The sequence below is a fragment of the Mycteria americana genome, chromosome 9 (genome assembly GCF_035582795.1).
Source record: "Mycteria americana isolate JAX WOST 10 ecotype Jacksonville Zoo and Gardens chromosome 9, USCA_MyAme_1.0, whole genome shotgun sequence".
NCBI classification, from domain to species: domain Eukaryota; kingdom Metazoa; phylum Chordata; class Aves; order Ciconiiformes; family Ciconiidae; genus Mycteria; species Mycteria americana.
Window position 1 is genome coordinate 43,232,736 of NC_134373.1, and position 19,653 is coordinate 43,252,388.

Consider the following 19,653-nt stretch of genomic DNA (forward strand, 5'->3'; position numbering starts at 1 on the left):
AATGCTGGTCCGTAGGCAGAGACGGTGGGTTACAGCACACCTCCAATTGCTGGTGCTCGTTACTGTCCTGTCCGGGGAGTCCCTCCCAGGCTGCCTCGTAAACCTGTCAGTAATCTGTATTTCCCTTCTAACGCACGCTGCCTTTTTGGTACAGCCGCGTGTTCCTCGGCATCCCTCAGCTGGAAGCTTCACCTGAACCGACTGGTTGTCGCTGAGCTGCGAAACACAAGATGTTGAACGCGAGAATATTTTGATGTTGTCATTGCTTATCCCAACGGAGTACGTCACTTAGCATACTAATGAAATTATATAAAAGGGTTTAGCCCTAATTAAATAAAATCTGCATTAAGTTACTATGGTAACTGTTATGTCTTGGTCGAGGAGCTCTACTTACAAGACTGTACCAGCATTGCTGTTTAAAGCACCCAGTGGTTCTTCAACTCTGTGTTTTATTACCGGGAGGTATTGTAAATTTTAGTCCTGCTGTCTGCTTAGGACGAGACTAAAGCAAAGGGTAGGACGAGCCTAAATAAGGAACTGGGCGATACCTTTGTCGATGCCAAAAATGTCAGTGAACCTTAGCGAAGAGTGAATCCCAAGGGATCGATATTGTCTGGCAGAACATCAAAGCTTTGTAACCCTGTAAGCATCCGGTGGAAATCTTCGTTTGCCCCTGCTGTTCAGCAGCTGCCTACGTTGTGCCTCCGGTTCTGCAAACTTGGACCTTCAGCCGCCTTTAGTTTCTTCTTTAGTTCTTTTCAGAGCCTAGAAAGACAGAAGTTTGCAGAACAGTGGTTAATACACGAACCGATGTGTCTCCTACCAAGACTCCAGTGATCTGACAGAAAAATGTGTTACTTCATTTAACAACAGGGTGTTGAAGTCCAGGATTATATGGTTGTCTATACCTGTGCGGTCCTGTCGAAGGCATTGAGCTTACTCGGAGTATAGATTTTGGCTCCAGTAGTGGAAAGGGACAGTTTGCATCTAGGAGAAGTTCATCACATTCTCTTCTTTATCTATAAATTTTTTTTTTTTTTTTTGAGTCGATCATGGTACTCACCAGCATACGAACCAGAGAACATAGGTTTTGCATCTGTGTTTCACTTCTGTGGTTCCGCGATGTTCAGAGTACCTGTGCTTGCTGCTTTCTATTGCTGTCTGGGATGTTAACCAAGATCTGCTGTGCCTTTGCTCGGGATGGTCACGAACATGATTCTGCTTTGAAAAATATAGACGTATATATATATATACAGAGGGAAAAATAACAGTTCTTCTCTGTTTCTTTAAATATGATGAAATCCTGGAAAATTCAAATACACAGATAACATCCATACCCTACGCTTAACCCATTCCAGGATGGCACCTTCCCGGGGTGGTGGCTGGTGTATGTTTGTCGTAGGGACACGGGACCAGGGCTGCCGTTCCCACAAGCTGTCACGCTGCACTTGAAGTCTGTGCGCTCTCATTGCTATCGGGAGTTGTGCCCCTGCTCTTCCCCTTAAACTTCTGCTTGAAATCCCCGGCTGAATTGTGACCTGGGGAAATAAATCAGGAGGTCGCTGCTAAGCTGTCTGTCAGAGTCCCTCCTGCTATAAACTCGGCGTGTTTTGTATATGGCGTAGTCAACTTTTTCTGCGTATTTTAATTGCAGATTTGGCAGTGCGGCGGCTCCCTTGAGATTGTCACCTGCTCGCACGTTGGCCACGTTTTCCGAAAGGCAACGCCGTACACCTTCCCTGGTGGCACGGGACACGTCATCAACAAGAACAACAGGAGACTGGCAGAGGTCTGGATGGATGAGTTTAAGGACTTCTTCTATATAATATCCCCAGGTAAGAAATTATTTTCTGATCATATTATGATGTGTAAAGCTGTCCGAAAAAAGGAAAGTGTGAGTGTGAGGCACATATAGGTAAGTGTAGACGTGTCTGCCTTTATATGTACTAAAAGCTGAGACATAACAGCAGAAGTGCTTTCAGAATTCAAGGGAATGTCCTTTCCATGTGTCGAAACCTTCTGTATTCTGTTCCCAAGGTAAAAATACTAGTTAAGGCCCTCCTCTCTAGAAGATCATAGGGGTTTTTTTCAGAACGTTATTCTCATAATGTTAGTTTGCAACCGAGTAGGAACGCTCTTTGACCCATTTAGTCTAAGAAATGCCGCGTTTGGCCAGATTCTCCTTATGATCCCTGAAGGTCCCGTCAGAAGGCGTCAACGGGAGGGACAGCAGAGGTGCTCTGGGTCACTGGATGGACGGGCAGGAGCCCTTCGGAGCACAGGACTCAGTGCCACGAGGTCCTTCTGTCTCACCACTGCCAAGTACCAGTCCTCAGGAGAAACACTCTGTTTTAAACATACAGATTTCTCTCCCTTTTTATCGGTGATTTTCATTTATGTTCCCATATAGCGCACATAGCACATACAAATTATGTACAATGTAATCACAAATATCGCACAGAATTATATGAGATAAAAACCATATTCCTATTTGATCTTACAACAGTTGTTAAGGGTTATATTGTGAGTAAATATTTTGATGAAGTAACCTATCGTCGTTATATTAAAGCTGGAGATGTTTTTATCTAAAGAGAATTATGGCCTCCCTATGGGTGAGCTTAGTGGAGTATGTACATTAAAAATGGAGGGGGACGTGGGGGTTTCGTTAGTCCCCATGCCACTCCCCGAGGTCTCCCTTTGAACAGGACGTGTAAAATATTTTTTATGTTTACACAGGCCGTGTCCCGTTCAGCTTGGTAAGAGCTGCCCACCGGCGGGTTCCCGGGGCTGGGCAGAGCCATCGCTTTGGTTTGTATAGGCAGTCAGCCTGTGCCCGTGAAGTGCCGTCGCGTTTTAGTTTGACCGGTTTTGCTCTTTATTTAAGCATCAGTTTACTTCACGCAACTAACTCTTAAATAAATCTTGGTCTTTAGAATAACATAATAACTACCCTCAAGTCTCTTACACGGCAGTTTTCATGTTCTTACTTTCATCCTTTAAAATTTACCTGTTCACTTGAAAAATTACACTTGGAGGCAATTCAATTTTTATCAGACTTAGAGTTTCAAACAAAACTTTTTTTTTTCCCTTGAACAAACACAAAAATCAAAACCTTTAACGAGTGGCCATGGTCAGGAAAAAAGAGAGTCTGTACCTTCAGTGCTGGCTCTCTAGTAAAGACTGTTTGGCAGCTGTATTTCAAGTAGTCCTTTGGTCACCGCCAACCTCTTAAAGCAGGCATTTTGAGCTAAGCCTTTTCTTTCTACAAATCAGGACTAGTAGTTTTATTTAATTTGATTTGGCTGAAATAAATGAAAAAATAAGGTTAATATACTTTATAATCTTATTTTTCTTTTAAAGATTTGTATATAAAATGGAAAACTATTCGGGGGGGGGGGGGGAGAGGGGGTACTCCAAACAGTTTTACTGATACCTCAGAATTACACAGTTAATAAAACCTAAATTGCTTCAGTTCAAAAGCCAGAATATACGATGTCTCACGTATGAAAGCCAGTTATTTTTCATAGTATTTATAAATTATTACTTAAAAATGTCTGTGATAGCGAGCAGCCATAGACTGTGTAAGCTATTGTTACTGTTCTATTGTGTGCTCTGGGATAATCTTCCCATTCTTCCATCTTTAAACTTCCTTCCAATTTAAATTCTGTGGCAACAGAATCAGTTTAAATTTTCGCTATCACCAAGAAGTAAACCCCGGACCATATTATTATCTGTATGAGTTTTGCGTTTCATCTCCAGCACAATTTACTGTCATTATACCTCAGCTCATTCCGGCTGCAGACCTGCTTGTTTCCACAAGCTGTCTCGGTGCTTTGATTTTTCCAGGGGTTCAGGGCATCGCAGTCCATCATCGGGTGCCAACGTGTAATCACAAGCTGTGAAGTGGGAAAACGCTTGGTTTCTGCATGGGTTATCGCACGTGTCCTGTGGCTGTCACAGTAGGTGCTCATAAAATATTCTGAGCCTGTCCTGGAAAACCCTTATCAAGCCAAAAAATGTAAAGCACCGTAAAAAAAAGTCTATGCACACCATAAGTGCCCTGTTAATGGTGTAAAAAAGGTATTTATATATCTATACGTTATATGTACACTAAATAGAAATGTATATAAATGTGTATATAACCAAAAGATGCAAGCATGAATCTTAAAAGAAAGGTCAACAGACTGATGATCCCCGTCAGTCAGAGGTTTGGGTGGCACCGGGTGTTTTTGGGAAGCGTTCGCAGGGCTCACTGCTCGGGGAGAGGGGCAGGCAGATCTCCTCTGTCCTTTTGCAGTACCTCCGGGGTGGTACCCAGAGTATCCAGGTGGTACCCGGGTATCCAGGTGGTACTTTTGCAGTACCTCTTCTGGTGGTGCTCTGGCAGCAGGGCTCGGGCTGGAACACCGATGGAGGGACCTCCGGGCTCCTCAAGAAGAAGTGAGCCTGTTCCCTCCGGGGAACAGCCCCTGAGGAAAGGTTACTTGGTCTGGTAGGAGAGATGAAACCGTGGAAGACGACTACACGTTAGTGCCTTCAGGGCCGGTACAAGAGCCAAACGAGCCAGCGAGGTGAACCACCACCCCTCCCCAGCCCGTGTGTCGTACGGGGGGCAGCGGGATTCCTGGAGGGCAGAGCAGGGTCTCCAGAAGCCACCGGTACCTTCAGATCCTGTTCGTCCTCGGTCCTGTGTGTCTTCTGAGTCGCGGCGAGGATGAGTCGCTGCCTTAGTCTGGAGGAACAGGTCCGTGAGTAAAGCTCCGGGTGTCTGTCGTGGCTCGTAGTGCTGACTGAAGGCACACCCCGCGCCACGCCTGACGGAACTGCGCCGTGGGTTTCGCTTGCACTGGATCTAACAAAACGCAGAAGATGCACGTGCCGGGAGTGAAAAACAGTCACCTTGACAGGATCCTCTTAAATATGGAAATTGAGCTTTGTGTGAGATAGGCAGGATTGTGTCCCTTCGTAATTGGTAATTATATCTACCCAATTAAAGCTGAAGGAATGGGACGCGTGACAGAAAATTTGGCTGACTGTTTCTAACATAATTGGTTTCTGTTCTCCTGCAAGAGGAAGGGAAAAAAAGTCGGAAAAAATAAATATAACACTGACAAATGAATGTCTAATATGATGTAAAAGTGAATTCAAACCCATGTAAGACGCAGTCAAGTTCAAACCATAAATATATCACATGGGATTAGCCATTCTTTAATTCGGTTCTCCCTTATTAAGTTCTTTTTTTGTGCAGTCTCATAATACCGAGTTCCCATTGCATTTTTGTTGAACTAAATGCATTTCTAATAATTTACCCTGAAAGCGTACGTTTTGTCACGAGTGTGAGGCGCGCAAATACTGACGGCGTGTGTTCACCACGTAGCGTGTGTGGTGAAGACATTGCGCTCTATGGGCTTTCATGTGCTGCCTCCACAGCCAGTTTTTCTAGGCTGATGAGGAGTTAGTTGCTTTAAAGCAACTAATTTAGGTGAGCTCAAGCTCTAAAAATATCATACGAAGGGCTATTTAAAATACAATACATTTTAAATGAGATATTAGCAAAAAAATGCGTTTAAAGGTGACTAGAATAGTGATATATGTGGTAGAATGATTTAAAAATTCCAGTTTCAAAAAGAGTGCCAGATGAAATTGTTGCTGTGTAGTTTTCTAAAATGTCTTGATAGTTCAGTTAAAAAACACTTCCAAATTGATCATGTTTTAATTTTCAAATTCCTAAATGCACCACTCCCAATCCTGGATCAGAACTCTTTTTTTTTTTCTCTCTTCTGTTGCTTTTCTTTTTGTTTTGGGATCGTCTAAGCAAGGGTCCGTTTGGTTCAGCAGGACTCCTCCAATAGACCTCGATTTTTATTATTCTTTGTTTCCACGGAATTTCTGCTGAGATATTCTGAGTTGTGGGAGTGAGGAATTTAGTGCTGAGCAAAAGGTTAAGTTTGGATGTAGAAATTAAAATAAAAAGGCCATGGAAAAATATATCCAATTGAAGCCTGCCTTTGACCAGCTTGACTATTTCTCCAGCACATCTGCAAAACCTGGAGCAACGTTCCCTGCTCTGCTCCTTCGCCGATTTGGCCTGTCAGACCTCCAATGCAACAGATTAATTTGGAACCACCCAACGAAAAGAAAATAAAACTCAGGAAAGCGGCGGTAAGAAATACCTATTTCCATCTATCGGAGCGCACGCGCTGCAGAATGGCGTGCAAATTGAGCGATGCAGTCATACCTCTGCAGGTCTAAGTATTTAAAATAGGAGATTCGGTGTTGAAAGTGGGTAACGAGGAGCGTGTTGGATGATGTAAATCAGGACCTTAATCCTTTCTGCTGCTGGCTCCAGCCTGGAGCTGCTGTCGCAGGGCGTTATTTGCTGTGGCCGTCTTCGGTCAAGGTGCTGGATGGATGGACAGATGGATGGACGGATGCTCTCCGGGTTTGGAGGAGTGGGGAATACTGACGTGTCATCTTCTGAACTGGCCAGTATCCCGCGGTTCAGCTGGGTAGAAAATGCCCGATTTGAACGTTTGGGAACATGCGGGTGCTTTTGATGGCAGAAGCCTTTGTGAAGCTCTGCCTAGAAGAGCTCCTGCTATGGAAGAGGTCAAATGAGTGAGCGTTTTGAAGTTTCCTCATTAGCACTTGTGTCTTGGACAGCAGTAACAGATTATTGCCTGTTGTACTAGAGAGGAGCTTCTGAAATCACTTTGGATAGTCAGTTTTGTGGGTACCTTTACAATTTCCTAGGGTTCAGCAAGCAGCAGGGGCAGATTTTGCCAGCAACATTTTTTAACTTGCATGTCCAATATTAGGCTTTCTAGCCTGCATTTCAGCAGCTGGTTTCCAAGGTGAGAAGACATCCCTTCTCCCTGTGAAAAGACCAGTTCTTGCCGTAGGCCATTTTAATTTAGGCTGCTAAGCACAGATATAAATGCAAGGCTATCTTTAACGAACGGCTTTTCAGCAGTCTGACATCCAGTGGGATACCATGCGTTGCAAATACCACTTTCCACAGCGATTCCTTCGGGAAGGAAAAGCCGCTAGCGGAGGCATCGTTTTCCTCCTCCTACGTGGGGAGGACATTTCTCTATCGATTTCCCTATCAAAATTCCCCCAGGGTTGGCACAGGGCTGGGGTCCTTTTGCCCTTTCTTTTATACCAGTACGATGCCAAGGTGGCTCTAACAATGCAGAGTGCAAAGCCACCTTTTCGGCTCCATCCGAAAAGATGGGGAGATAATAAGACGGAAATCAACACCCTGCAGTATTTCAGCTCTAGGTGCAGGACTGTACAAGGGGGCCATTCCCTCTGCACCCCCATGTCGGGGTTTGAGCATGCCTTTGGCTGCTGGTGATAAAAATAAGACCTCAGTTAGACGAAGCAGAAGGGGCTTATCTTGCCAGCGTTTCAATACAGGTGAATTCTGCTGCCTGGGGAGGAAGGCAACCACGTTTTCAACCCCTTTAAATCGCTCTGTACGTTTGCGGTGGATATTACGCAGTGTCCGGATTATGCCGGGGCCTCCCTTGAAGAGCCCTTGCGCAATCGCTGAGGAGACCCTCGTAAAGCCACGAATTACCCCGTCTCCCCTTCTCATCGGCCCTCCGAGCGAGGCAGGGAGATCATCCCGCCTGCTGAATCGCCCCGTGCGTTGGCAAGCTGTCCCGGCGATGGCTTCCCTCCCCGCCACCGCTGCTGTCCCGACCGCCGCGTCCTCCCCGTCCCACCTGGGGGACTTCACCCTGTCATCTCCACTGTGCTTCGGCGTGCTCCTTGCTGATGGGCATCCCCGTGGGACTGGCATCCCACCTTCAAACGCGTTAGCCCGGCGACGGCAAACGACCCCGGCGAGCTTTCAGCACAGCAGGAGGTGTGGTTGGTCTTGATGGCTCAGCTTCAGCTCGTCTTAACCTCAGCTCTGCGGGCAGGGGGGCAAGTTATTAATTTCTAGCTCATTTGCTTGCAGTTGTTAGTGATAGGTGCAGCTGTGGAGCCAATGCAGGGTAAAATTACTTTTGTCGCGACAATTTTTAATGAAACTGTTTGTTAGAAAAGTTAGGGTGAAATGCCAATGCGCTTTTTGTATTTATTGTTATTACTTATCTTTCTATGAACAAAATTGCTTTTCGCTTCTGAAATGAGCACAGATCAGCAGAAATTCAGTGCTGCTAAATGTACGCTCTCTTCTTTACACAGTTATGCGTTTGCATATTTGCCCAAGATTTTGATACAAAATTCAAATAGAGATCCCACGGACAAAATTTGATTGAAATAGAAGGGTGAAATTAGGTCAGTAACAGCGACGTTTGCAGGACAAGATTTGTTTAATTCAAAACTCAATTGCTGTCGCTGTTTCAGTCACTGGAAAGAATTTCACTGTAGGTCTCCTTTGTATTTTCTGATCCTTTTTGAAGTTATGAATATGCTATATTGATTGGCAATTAAAACGTGATGATGATGTTCCTCAGGATTAGGAAGCAAATGGAGGAGAAAGGTACTTTGGGGTTTTATTTTATTTACAATAACATTTTAACCAAAAAATAAAAACACATAGGAAATAGTAGATTTTTTTTTAAATAGGTCATTTCTAAACGTCAGAAATTGTTCCCAATATTCAATAGCATTAAACTGCCTTTTTATCCTTTTGTCTGGCACGCGTTGCTCAGTTTATTATTCTGAAAAATACAGATCTCTAGATAATTCTGTTAGAGAACAAAGAAAGTTGCATTTTAGTAATTAGGTCTCTGAAGCTATTATCTGTCTGCGCGCACTGGTCTGCCCAGTTCTCCTCTGGGAGCTGACTAATTTGATTTCTTAGGTGATGTCCTGAGAGGAAGAGGAACCAGCGGTTGTTCACCGTGGCGTCGTGTTAAGTATTTCTCTCGGCGTAATTAGGGTGCACACCTAGTAATTGTATTCCAAGGTAAAAGTCTTGATCAATCGAGCTATGAATTGCTTTCTTGAGGCTGTCTGCTTGTGAAAGTATAACTCCACTGAAGAAGAGCCCATCTGAAATTTTTTGTGGTCTTAGCCATATTTAAAATTGCTGCCTTCCTTTGTCTTTGTAGCAGCTGTGTGTGGACAGGAATAAAATCTTTTATTTCTGCTGCCCTTGAATTTGGCCATGCTGTGCGTTGCCTGTTTGTTCATGCCACGTGCTCAGATATCTGAGTTCAGAACCAGAACTTTTACTATATCCAACCCAGATTAAAAGAGAGAAAAAAAAAAAAGGAAAACCATACAGATTAAATTCTGTGCAAAATATTTTGAGTTGAAAAAAAGGCTCAATTTGTCACATGGTGAGGAGCCGGAGGAACAATTCTTGTAGAAAAAAATACTCTGTTTGTGTCATTGGCATTGGGGTGGGGGGAAGCCAGGCGGTTTTATTTTCACTGTGTGTTTTGGGGTGCAGAGTGGCTCTGTGCTCTGTCTGGAGCGGGGCCCCCGGGCTGCGAAAGCCCTGCTTGCTGAGGCTGGGAGGGGTTTGAAAACCGAGGGGAAGATCACAAAACAGAATTGTAGTGAGGAACACGTACCTTTTTGTTTTAGTATAAATATTGCATTTGACAGGGAGTTTTGAATTGTACTTGGCAGGAGCCTAAGAGTCTGCAGCGTGGTTACAGCCTGAAACTGTAAGAGCCAAATAATTCAGGAAACTAAAAAAAAAATCTCAGAAATGCTGGATACACTTCAAATGGGATTAAAGAAAGTCCTTTTCTTGGAAAAAAAAAGAAATATATGAATTTGTTCTGGAAAACGGAGGAGCTGCTGCGAGCCGCCCATGTTACGGTGGAGGTCAGTGGTGCGCGGCAGCCCGTCTCATTTATGACAAGGTGAAAATGGTGCCGGGGAACTGAGCTGACAGAGGAGACTTTCCTCCTAAATCAGTACAAATCCTCGCAGTTTTCTGTCTGCAAAAAGTGTTCTTTCCTGACTCCTTGGGAATGCAAAGTGCCCACAAAGCAGGCTGCCCGACCTCGTCCCGGTGAGGCAAAACGTGCCCCCTGCAACACCAGGCTGCGAAGCCAGGCGCTGCGCGTGCATTCGTTTTCAGCGATTCTCTCGCCTTCCCTTCACATCGGTCTTTTATTGGCATCTCTAATAAAAAAACCTAATAGCTTAATAATAACTAATCCCTGTTCGTATATTTAGCAGCCAGCTTTCTGTGATTTTCACTCTGATCCATTAAATTCTCCGTGTAATTGATGTAAATCAACAGTGCAGGATTATGCTCCAGGTAGTTTTTTGCTGTTACACCAACACCTTTCTCTCTCGTATGCAAAAACACACATCTCATTTTATTGTTTCCAACACCTGTAAGCACATACGTGTATACCCAAATGGCTTTGCACGTATGTACCTCCTCCGCCTCTTCCAGTCCCCCAGCACACTATTCCTAGCAGCCTTATTAACTTCTTTTTCAAGTTGTTCTAGCGTATCTCATTCCACTCAGCCTGTATATTCCTAAATGTAGGCAGTTATGTCAATTTATGCATTAAAATACTGTATCTAATCATTGAATGGAAATAATTACATGCTCAGAATAGGCCTGCATTTGCACAGTCAGCTGAAAAAGATAATGCACTTAATAGTTCACTTTCTCTGTACGCTTAGTGCATTGCTAAACCACTTTATCTTCTTTAGAATCAGTTAGTATTCCATTCCCATGTCCTACCTAGTCTTAGTAAAGTAAGGCTAAAATGCAAAGTTGCGCTATTTTTCGAGCACTTTATTTAAAGCATTATTGAGAATTTAAATATAGTGCTTTATAGTTTTAATTTGGGATTACAAGATAAGTGCTTGTGTTTTACTTAGATTTACTCAGCAGATGATGTGCAATGCTCCTTTCAAGTGTAATTATATAATTAGGTCGATAATGACTGTATCAATTTAGGAAGTAAGAGCTCTCGATAAACATTTTCACTCTTCCCTTACCTATTTAGCGTTTTGGTGCTAGAGGACTGCCAGAGCTGCAAGCGCACCAATTCCAAAATAAGTTCACTTAACCCGCGGCGTTACGATCCCGCGGTGAAAGGCGCGTGGCCGCCCTCGTGCGCCTGCGTGATGGCTGAGCTCCGCGGCGGGCCGGCTGCGAGAGCACTTGCCCGGGGCGAGGGGGCTTTTCCACGGGAGCAGAGCACCGCACTGCCGCCGTGGGCTGCTCCTCCCATGGCCTGCACGGGTGGGAAACGCCTGTGCGAGGAATAAAAAGGGGAGGGGAAACAAAAGAGGGGAAAAAAGGGAAGAATAGAAAAAATAAAAATAGCAAAAAAAGAGAAAGCAAGTACAACAGTCAGGACGGGTTTTTCAGCATCGTAGTTACCGAAGAGCCTGTCTAGGTTCCTTGCTCAGCCCAATTCAGCTGTAGGGCTGAACGCGCCCTGAGTGGGGGATGAAATTCCTCATGGCGAGTCAGTCCTGGTTCTGTGGGCTATAGGCGTTAATTCCGCCCCAGACAAATGTGAATGCGTTCATGTAGGCGCTCCTAAGTGCCAAAAATGTTCTTGGGCTCCGTATGCATAAGAGACTGCTCGTACGGGCCTTACGGTGATGGCTCTGGGAGGACAAGCAGTGCAGGGGCAGCTGAATCAAAAAACCCCTTTCTTCTGCTGCTTCTCTGCTTCTATTGAAGAGACTAATATTGAAAACCTGAATCATATGGATAGTCCTTGCTTATTGCACTTCTCTGATTGGAAAAACAAACAAAAACAAAACCCACCAAAAAATATTGAATAAAAGCAATTGTGCTGCAAGATATTTATCGTTACAGTGTTATCCACTTTCTTAACTTTTCAAGTAAACATGACGTGTTTCTATAGATACACAGATACATTTTTCGCACAAGTAGGTGAGGAGGTGTCTGCAATGAGAGCTGTGCCAAAACGGGGGTTATTTTGGAGGCTGCGTGCCTGTGCTGCGCAGAGGGGGATGCTGCGGCGGCGGCAGGAGAGGGGACGGGGGGGGTCGTGCTGTCCCAGCCCCGCTCCTCCGCGTGATCCGAGCAACCTCTGGTGGGTCCACATCCTGCAGCTCTTCCATAAATGAGTTTACTGACGGCGTTGCTTGTAGAAGCAAGAGCTCTGAAGTGTGTCCTGAATGGGTTTTTGGAAAATAAGTGCATTTCCAATGCTGATATTCAGCCCTGAGTCTTTGGTTGGTGTCGTGGTTTAGCCCCCATCCGGCAACCCAGCCCCCCCAGCCGCTCGCTCACTCCCCCCGCTGGGATGGGGAGAGAATCAGAAGGGTAAAAGTGAGAACCCTCGTGGGCTGAGATAAAGACAGTTTAATGGGGAAAGCCAAAGCCGCGCACAAGCAAAGCAAACAAGGAATTCCTTCCCTGCTTCCCGTGGGCAGGCAGGTGCTCAGCCATCTCCAGGAAAGCAGGGCTCCAGCACGCGTAACGGTGACTGGGGAAGACAAACGCCATCGCTCCCAACGTCCCCCCTTCCTCCTTCTTCCCCAGCTCTATACACTGCCCATGACGCCGTATGGTATGGAATAGCCCTCGGGCAGTTTGGATCAACTGTCCTGGCTGTGCCCCCTCCCAGCTTCTTCTGCCCCTGGCAGAGCACGGGGAGCTGAGAAGCCCTTGCCCAGTGCAGCACCAACTAAAACATCTCTGGGTTATCAACGCTGTTTTCAGCACAAATCCAAACCAGCCCCATAGCAGCCGCTATAAAGAAAATTAACTCTATCCCAGCTGAAAGCAGGACAGTTGGCTGGTCAGGTTCACCCGGCCAATGTAATTAATCAAAGGTAACAATCTAAAAATGAATAATGCTCTTCAAAGACCACTTAAGGGTCGAGAGTCACCAAAAATACTAATGCTGAAAAGGAACAAAAGTGAATAGTCAAACGAATTATTTATTTTAAAGTATTTGCCCTTATCCCGTTTCTGGTTGGTAGTACTCTACTGGAATTCGTTGTTATTATTCTGAGTAATAAAAATTATAGTTCCAGCCAGCAGTTCGGAGTGCTGCTCTCGGAAGGCTGTGCGGGAGGGGCGCGTTGATGCCCGTCAGCAGCCAGCTCTTTCCTTTCAAAGAGCTGCCGGTCTGCCGGCCGCCATCCTTCCCTTTCACGGACGTGTCCAGAGCAGTGTCAGCGTTTCGTTGCGGTGCTAACAGTTAGCTAAGGTAAGTTACGCAAAATAAAATGTAAGGCAGTGATTTGGATTTGAATATGAACCGGTTGAGCTGCAGAAATCGGTTTCGTGTGTCTTAACGGTGGAAATTAAGGGGTCCAGAGAGCACCTCGATGGTGATCCGGAGTCCCAAAGATGTGCTTGGACCAGTCTGAAGTGCCAGGAGGTCCTCGTGGTGCCCATCAGCGATGTGGCAGTTTGTCTTTCCTTACAGAATACTTGGCTGGCATTCTTAAACTCTGATTTTAAAAAGAGATTACCCCTGCTTTCCATTGCAGGCGTCCATCTCCTGCCTACCAGCCCCTTTCCCGCAGCGGTTTCGTGGCAGGCGCCGGCGAAGCACCACGGGTGCTCTCCCACGCAGAGTTTGTAGGAAGAATGGGCAGGACTTGCAACGCCTCCGTTTGTAGCTGGATACTGCGTTATTAAAACCAGCAACTGCCTTGAGAGTTAATGTCGTTTGACTTAGGTTTTGGGGTCATCTAGCTTGATTTAATTCAAAGGTACTTATGAGAGGAGGTGTGAGAGCTTGGGTTTTCCTTTCTTGTAGGTGTTCCAAAGGTCTCGACTTGTTAATACTGTCCTAACCTCAAGCTACAGTTAAAACGGAGCTTAAAACCTTTCTTCCTAGATATGATCCCTCTTTTGTGTATGCCCTTGGTTTTTAAAGGAGAAAGATGATATTTGTAGATCAACAAACACAGAAGTGCTCCCGTGTAATTAACATACACGAATCAAGACAGATCCAATCCGTGTTTTATCTGTTGTGTCATTTATAGCACTGATATTTGCAAAGAGCGTCTTATTAAATTTGTAATAAAATAGAACGTAGAGAGTGGATTGGCAGATCGTTGCCAGATCATTGCCAGACAGGCAGGGCTGCCTTAGATTATTTTTTGCTGAAAGTATCCCTTGTGGGGCATATTGCAAGTCTCTAATGACTTAATGGAGCTTTTCAGTTGATAGGGAAGAGTACAAAGAAAACCTTTATTACTTTACGTGCAATACAAACGGAATAGGAAAAATAATACGCTCAGGGATGCTACGTACCGTGCCCGATATTGAAATACCAGGTAATACAAAACATATATTTGAATACATTGGGGAGGGAGGCTGGTTTGGTATTCTATCTCTAAAGTTATCACCCGGAGTTGGAAACAGTCCTGTTCCAACTGGGTCGCGTGGACGTTCAAAACGAGACTCATCTGAGAGACCTACGAAATAGAGATTGATGGCTGACCCACTTGTCTAGGCTTAATACAGTGAATGTCAGTAGAAAACAAACGTTTAAATTTGAGAGCAGCATGAATGTAATGATCTTTTCTGAAGGTGTTTAGTAATTTTTCCAGCTACAACAATGCATTTTTTTACATACACGCTCTTATAACTTAAATCAGCTCTAGCTTTGCTATAGTCCCAGTGGCGCAGCTTTCACTCCTGCTGCTCTTACATACTAGTAAAAAAGACAACATTTCCCAGCAACACTTAATTTCCATATGTTTTATGCTAAGGAAGAGCTCTAATGTAGCAGGGGTTTATGGTTTTCACAGGGAGAATGTTTTCACTGTCAAAATTCTTCTAGTAGTCAATAATTTTACCACTTAATTTTTACTCTTTGGTGCTGGGTGGTTAAAGGTAAAGTCAGGGGTTTCTTTTCAACTCTGCCTTCTCTTAAAAGCTTTCCTGAGATATGGACTGGAGAAACAATGCAGGATTAATTTTATCCATAATAATGTTCCTATTGATATCTATCTCAGTAAAATCGATTTTTTTTCTTTAGTGTCTGGACAAAATTGGCAACGTAAGAGTTAATTAGTCTCTGTCTTTCTCTCTAAAATATGTATGTAATAAGTATCACACATTATAGGTACGTTTACAGGGTAAAAAAACATTTAAAGTCTTAATCTTTTGCTGTAGAATAAGTTTTAAAAGTGCAACACACTATCATGCAATGCTTTATTTGCAGAAACCTTGACAATATTGACTCATTTTCTGGAGTGGTAAGATTTTTTTATGTTAGAAATTGTAAGCTTATTTTCTCCGAGCATATATAGCTGATATTTTCCCATGAAAAGCTCAGAATCTCCATTCCGTACCGTATTTTATATTATGAAACCACTACCTGTATGTATCTTCAATCACCCATGAATTGATAGAAGAACTTCTCCGGAAGAGGGGGGAGGGTGGGTGGTGGTGGGTTTTTTTGAGTTAGCCCATTTTTTGTTTGTTTTACTTTTTAATGAGTTATGCGTGTTTTTTGGCAAAATAAATAAAGACATGTCAAGGAATTAGGGCTTTGGCTAATTAGAAAATGGATGTGTTAACAAGTTGTATGTCTGGTTTTGGTACAGATGTAACACGGAAGTCCCTGGGTTTTAGCAGCGCACAGCAGTACGTGTGTTATTTTCTGGATCGTGTTGTAAGGAGCTCACAAAGCACTGCAAAACCTGCCTGGGCTCAGCCGTCGTCCTGGCAGGGAGGGATCGCTCCTCTCCCGTCGGCAGGGCCGGCGTGGACCGCGAGCCCTGGCTACCATTGCACGAGTTTCCCAAGCAGTCACCCTCCGTCCCCTTGAAGGAAAAGGCAGCAGAGCGTGCTGGTCGAATCATGTTAATACAGCAACTAGTATTTTTCCAAAATTATTAGCAAGTGTTCTTGTTTCCTCTCTGTAACGTGTGCCATACCAACCATCCTGGTGTTGCAAACTCATTTTTAATTTAGCGCTTTGCCATCTTTAATCCTATGAAACGTAATACAATTTTGAATCCTCCTTTGGTAGTAAAAGAAAACCCCAACATCAAACTAAGCCCTCTCCATCTCTGGGGGTTCCCGGTGGCCTCTGGCTTGGTTCTTCGCCTTCTCGTTTAAAGGGGGCACCTCGGATAATGAGCTGGCCACCCTGCAACGACCGTGCAACGCGGTGCAGGTCTTCAGGGCTGAACTAGAGATGGATGTGCGTGCGCCGGCCTCTCTGGTCGCATTGCTCTCCCTTTCGATACGCTAGAATATCGGTTCAGTGAGACTGCGGTTTTCTCTTCGGCTTTTCAAGGCAGCAAAAGATAGCAAAAGCCTAACTTGGATTAATTTTCAAAGTGTTATTCTTACATAAAATTATTCTCAGTTCTGCAACTTTTGTTGCTTTCTGGATGAAATTGTTTTCATCTTTATCATCATGAATTAATGTCTTGTTCTGCAGAAATGGTACATTTACCCAGTTTTGAAACTGTGTCCTTGTATGCCAATTTGCAGGACATGCCTGTTAGAAGAAATGCAGGTGTAATGCAATGCTGCAACCGTTGAATTTGTTCTACTTGAGACGCATCTGCTGCTCTGTTAAAGCAATCTGCTTCTTTCCCGAGATATTTTTAATCCATTCTTTTGCACGCTACACTTTCTGTAGCTTCTTGTGGTGTTTCATTTCTTGTTTGCACCCAAGGACGTTGTACTTACGTTTTCTTATTTGAGTGTCAGCAGACTTATTAGTCATTAATTATTTTTTTTTTTCCTCTGAGTCCCATCGATTCTTTAGCAAGTAGTGACAATAAATAGGTATGGATTCATAATAGCTTGGTTTTAAATTGCGCAGAAGGGAATATAAAGGTTTACTGGAGATCCATACAAATGCGGTCCTTGCTTGCAGACAAAGCAGGGTGCATGTGCTAGCATCGCGACGTGCCGTGTGAATGAATGCTGCTGAAATGAGCCAGCCCGCTTCGTGCCAGACGAGGAATATATATAATAGAGGAGCCTGGGGAAGGGAGAACCTGTCAGGGTTGCAGTGGGGAGCGTTATCAGCGTGTGTTGGGACCCTATGGAGAGAAAGGGAAGAGGCAGCTTGAATGGAAGGGGGATTGATGCCAGGGCCCTCGAGACCTGGGTCACCGCCGTGCTGGGGGCACAGTGGCCACCGTCTCTGCATCTCTCGTGGGCTCCCAAGACCTGAAGAGCCTTAAGAGAAACCTACCCCACCAAAGACTCCCCATCTCTACGGCTAGCTTTTATTAAAATGTCAAACTAGAATTTATTTTGCTGTGGTTTGTTTAATTACAGAAAACTCAAGTATGAAGTTGAGTCAGATTGAGTGGAAAAAGGTTTATTGCTTTTTCTATTCCAGCAGTTGCAGGGCTGAACCAAACGTGGAAATAGGAATCCCTGTAAGAATTGTAAAGCAAACTAGAAACAAGGTGTTTGCTGAATCCAGAGGGTGTTTTGATCGAGAGACAGTGTTTCTGATTTGGTTTGTAACTTGAATATCAAAGCGTGTGCGTGCGGCGGGGGAAGGCTCTGTTGTTTGCGATCTCAGAGTATAACGGTGTTAATATCCTTTTTCCTCATGTTCAGCTTCATCAGATCCCCACAGCACCAAGCACTAAAAAACACAGATATTGCTTTTCTCCTAACACCTCCAGTGCCTTCCCACGAGGAAGATTAGCTTAATTATAGATAAGGGTTGAGTAGCACAAATAATAGCAGTAGTGCACGTCTCTTCCTCCGGAAGAGGCAGCAATCACAGACACCCCCCCCCCCCCTTGCCCATAAAAGCTTGCCCAGAAAACATAATTTATTTTTTTTTAATAAAGTCTCTTTTCTGAAAGCGAAGATGTTTTCAGCTCAGTCCCGCGTAGCACACGTTGCACAGAGAGCTTCCCAAGTCAGGCAGGTGTTCTTGTTCTTCCACCATTGGGGCACACAAATGGCAAGTACCCTGCAGCCAAGCTCGTGTCACGATCCTCTTCGTGCCCCCCCCAGCCCAGAGGCCGTACGCGTCGGTGTCGGTGTCGTTTGGCCCTTTTGTGGTGAATATAGACAGACAGGCAGCACCCAAGCAGCCGTAAGAGGCTACTTAGTGGAAGCACAGGCGTTGGGCGCCAAGGTGTCTTGGGCAGTATAAGTCAAATTAAACAGTGACTGCATGAGTACTTAGAGAAAAATCGCCACTTGAAAAAGGAAAATAGTAAATAACAACTGTAATACTGACCTTTCGATGCTTTTCTTCCCCTAAACAGAGTCAAATAAAACTCTGTGATCGGTCTCCTTGATTGCAGAACAGCTGATAAATTACCGCTGTTACTGGGGGAGAAAAATAAAAATCTCCGAGTCCTTTAAGAATTTCATAAAACCTCCCCAAATACCTTAGTGACCATACTTCTGCAGCCCAGAAGCTGTTCTAGAGTTGCAGAGCAGGCAAAGCCTCTGTCCGTCACATCGGTCCCCTGCAGCCCCTGCTCCCCTGTGCCGTGAGCTCAGCTTTGTCCTGGGTTTAACCTGGATTGCATTTGCCTTCGCTTTTCTGCCATCCCCGAAGTGATTACGGTTTAATTCTCTGTATGGGTTACAGTTGGAGGTTTTATTTGAATACTTCTGTTTACTGAAGTTTAAAATTTCATACTTTCCTAATGCCCGAGTAAATGCCACTTAATTTCCTGGCACCAGTCAGGCACATGCGCTTTCTGAGGAGTTTTTGCTGATCCGGAGCTGGGGAAGCACCGGTCGCCCGCAGGCATTGTGATCAGGCTGAAGAGCTTCCCCGGAGCACCTGCCTTGAGTTCAGCCTGTAGCAATAATTTGTAGAGTATCCTGTGTTTTCGTTAATTATCTAGAATTACATCGTATCCTACAATTACATAACGACACATAAACATAATTAGTCAAAGACGTACCCGGTAAAGATTTGGAATTATGGATAAGGGTGGTTATCCAAAATAAGTTAAATTTTTGTTAATAATAATGAATAGTTTTACTGTTGTTGGGTACCGAATTTCTTTAAAAATTGGTGTCATCTTGTGCTGTAGGGCATGATTTCCTAGCAGAATATGCTGATATCCTTGGCGCTTCACCCCTACGATAATTTCAAAATAAGATCCCATAAATAACGGAAAGCAGAAGATGATGGAAACGCAGCATGGATTTGAGATACAAATCTGGGAGTGTCTTTCAAACTCTTTCAGCAGAGTGCTGGCAGTTACTAGTGCTTTGCCTACCACTGTTTCTTTGGACGATAGCTCGCGTCTAAAATTAGATTAAATTAGGCTGCAGAGAATATCTGATGTGCTTTTTGTTTTTTGGTTATCTTTCCTAATAAGTCAAGTTGGCCGAGCACCTTAAGACTGGCCTTTATGTTTCTTTCCGCGATGCACGCTTGCCTCCCGAGCCGTCCCCTTCCTGGAGTATGTCGGTGTTGAAAAGGGTGCTGCAGGTTACTGGTTCACTGTTACTTTAAACTCTGAAAGTCAGATGCAGACCTGCAACAGTCGGCTTGATAAGAGGGTGGACAATGGAAATGGTATTTCCCTCTTATGCTTTCTTCATATAGAAGGTTAAGAAGTTGAATATATGAAGCCTTCCTTTCTTTGGCACTGAAATCGTGTGTCTGACGTTTCTTCTCCACGTGATGGATTTCTTTCCAGTAAACTACGGGAGGGCAGAGCGCTGAGCTGGCTCGCTGCAGCCCCGCAGCTGTGCGTGCCCTGCGGGGATTTCCAGCGGCGCTGCCTCTGCTGCCC

The 19,653-nt window shown here is 44.5% G+C and overlaps 1 protein-coding gene across 4 annotated transcripts in view; it reads left to right on the forward strand.

Annotated features, from left to right (window-relative positions):
* Positions 1-19,653, forward strand: part of GALNT13 (polypeptide N-acetylgalactosaminyltransferase 13) — a 157,245-nt gene that overhangs the window by 103,243 nt on the left and 34,349 nt on the right. For all 4 annotated transcript variants that reach the window (XM_075511935.1, XM_075511938.1, XM_075511934.1 and 1 more), the window contains one exon: positions 1,655-1,835. In XM_075511935.1, coding sequence (XP_075368050.1) covers positions 1,655-1,835 — 181 coding nt within the window. The remainder of the gene's footprint in view (positions 1-1,654; positions 1,836-19,653) is intronic.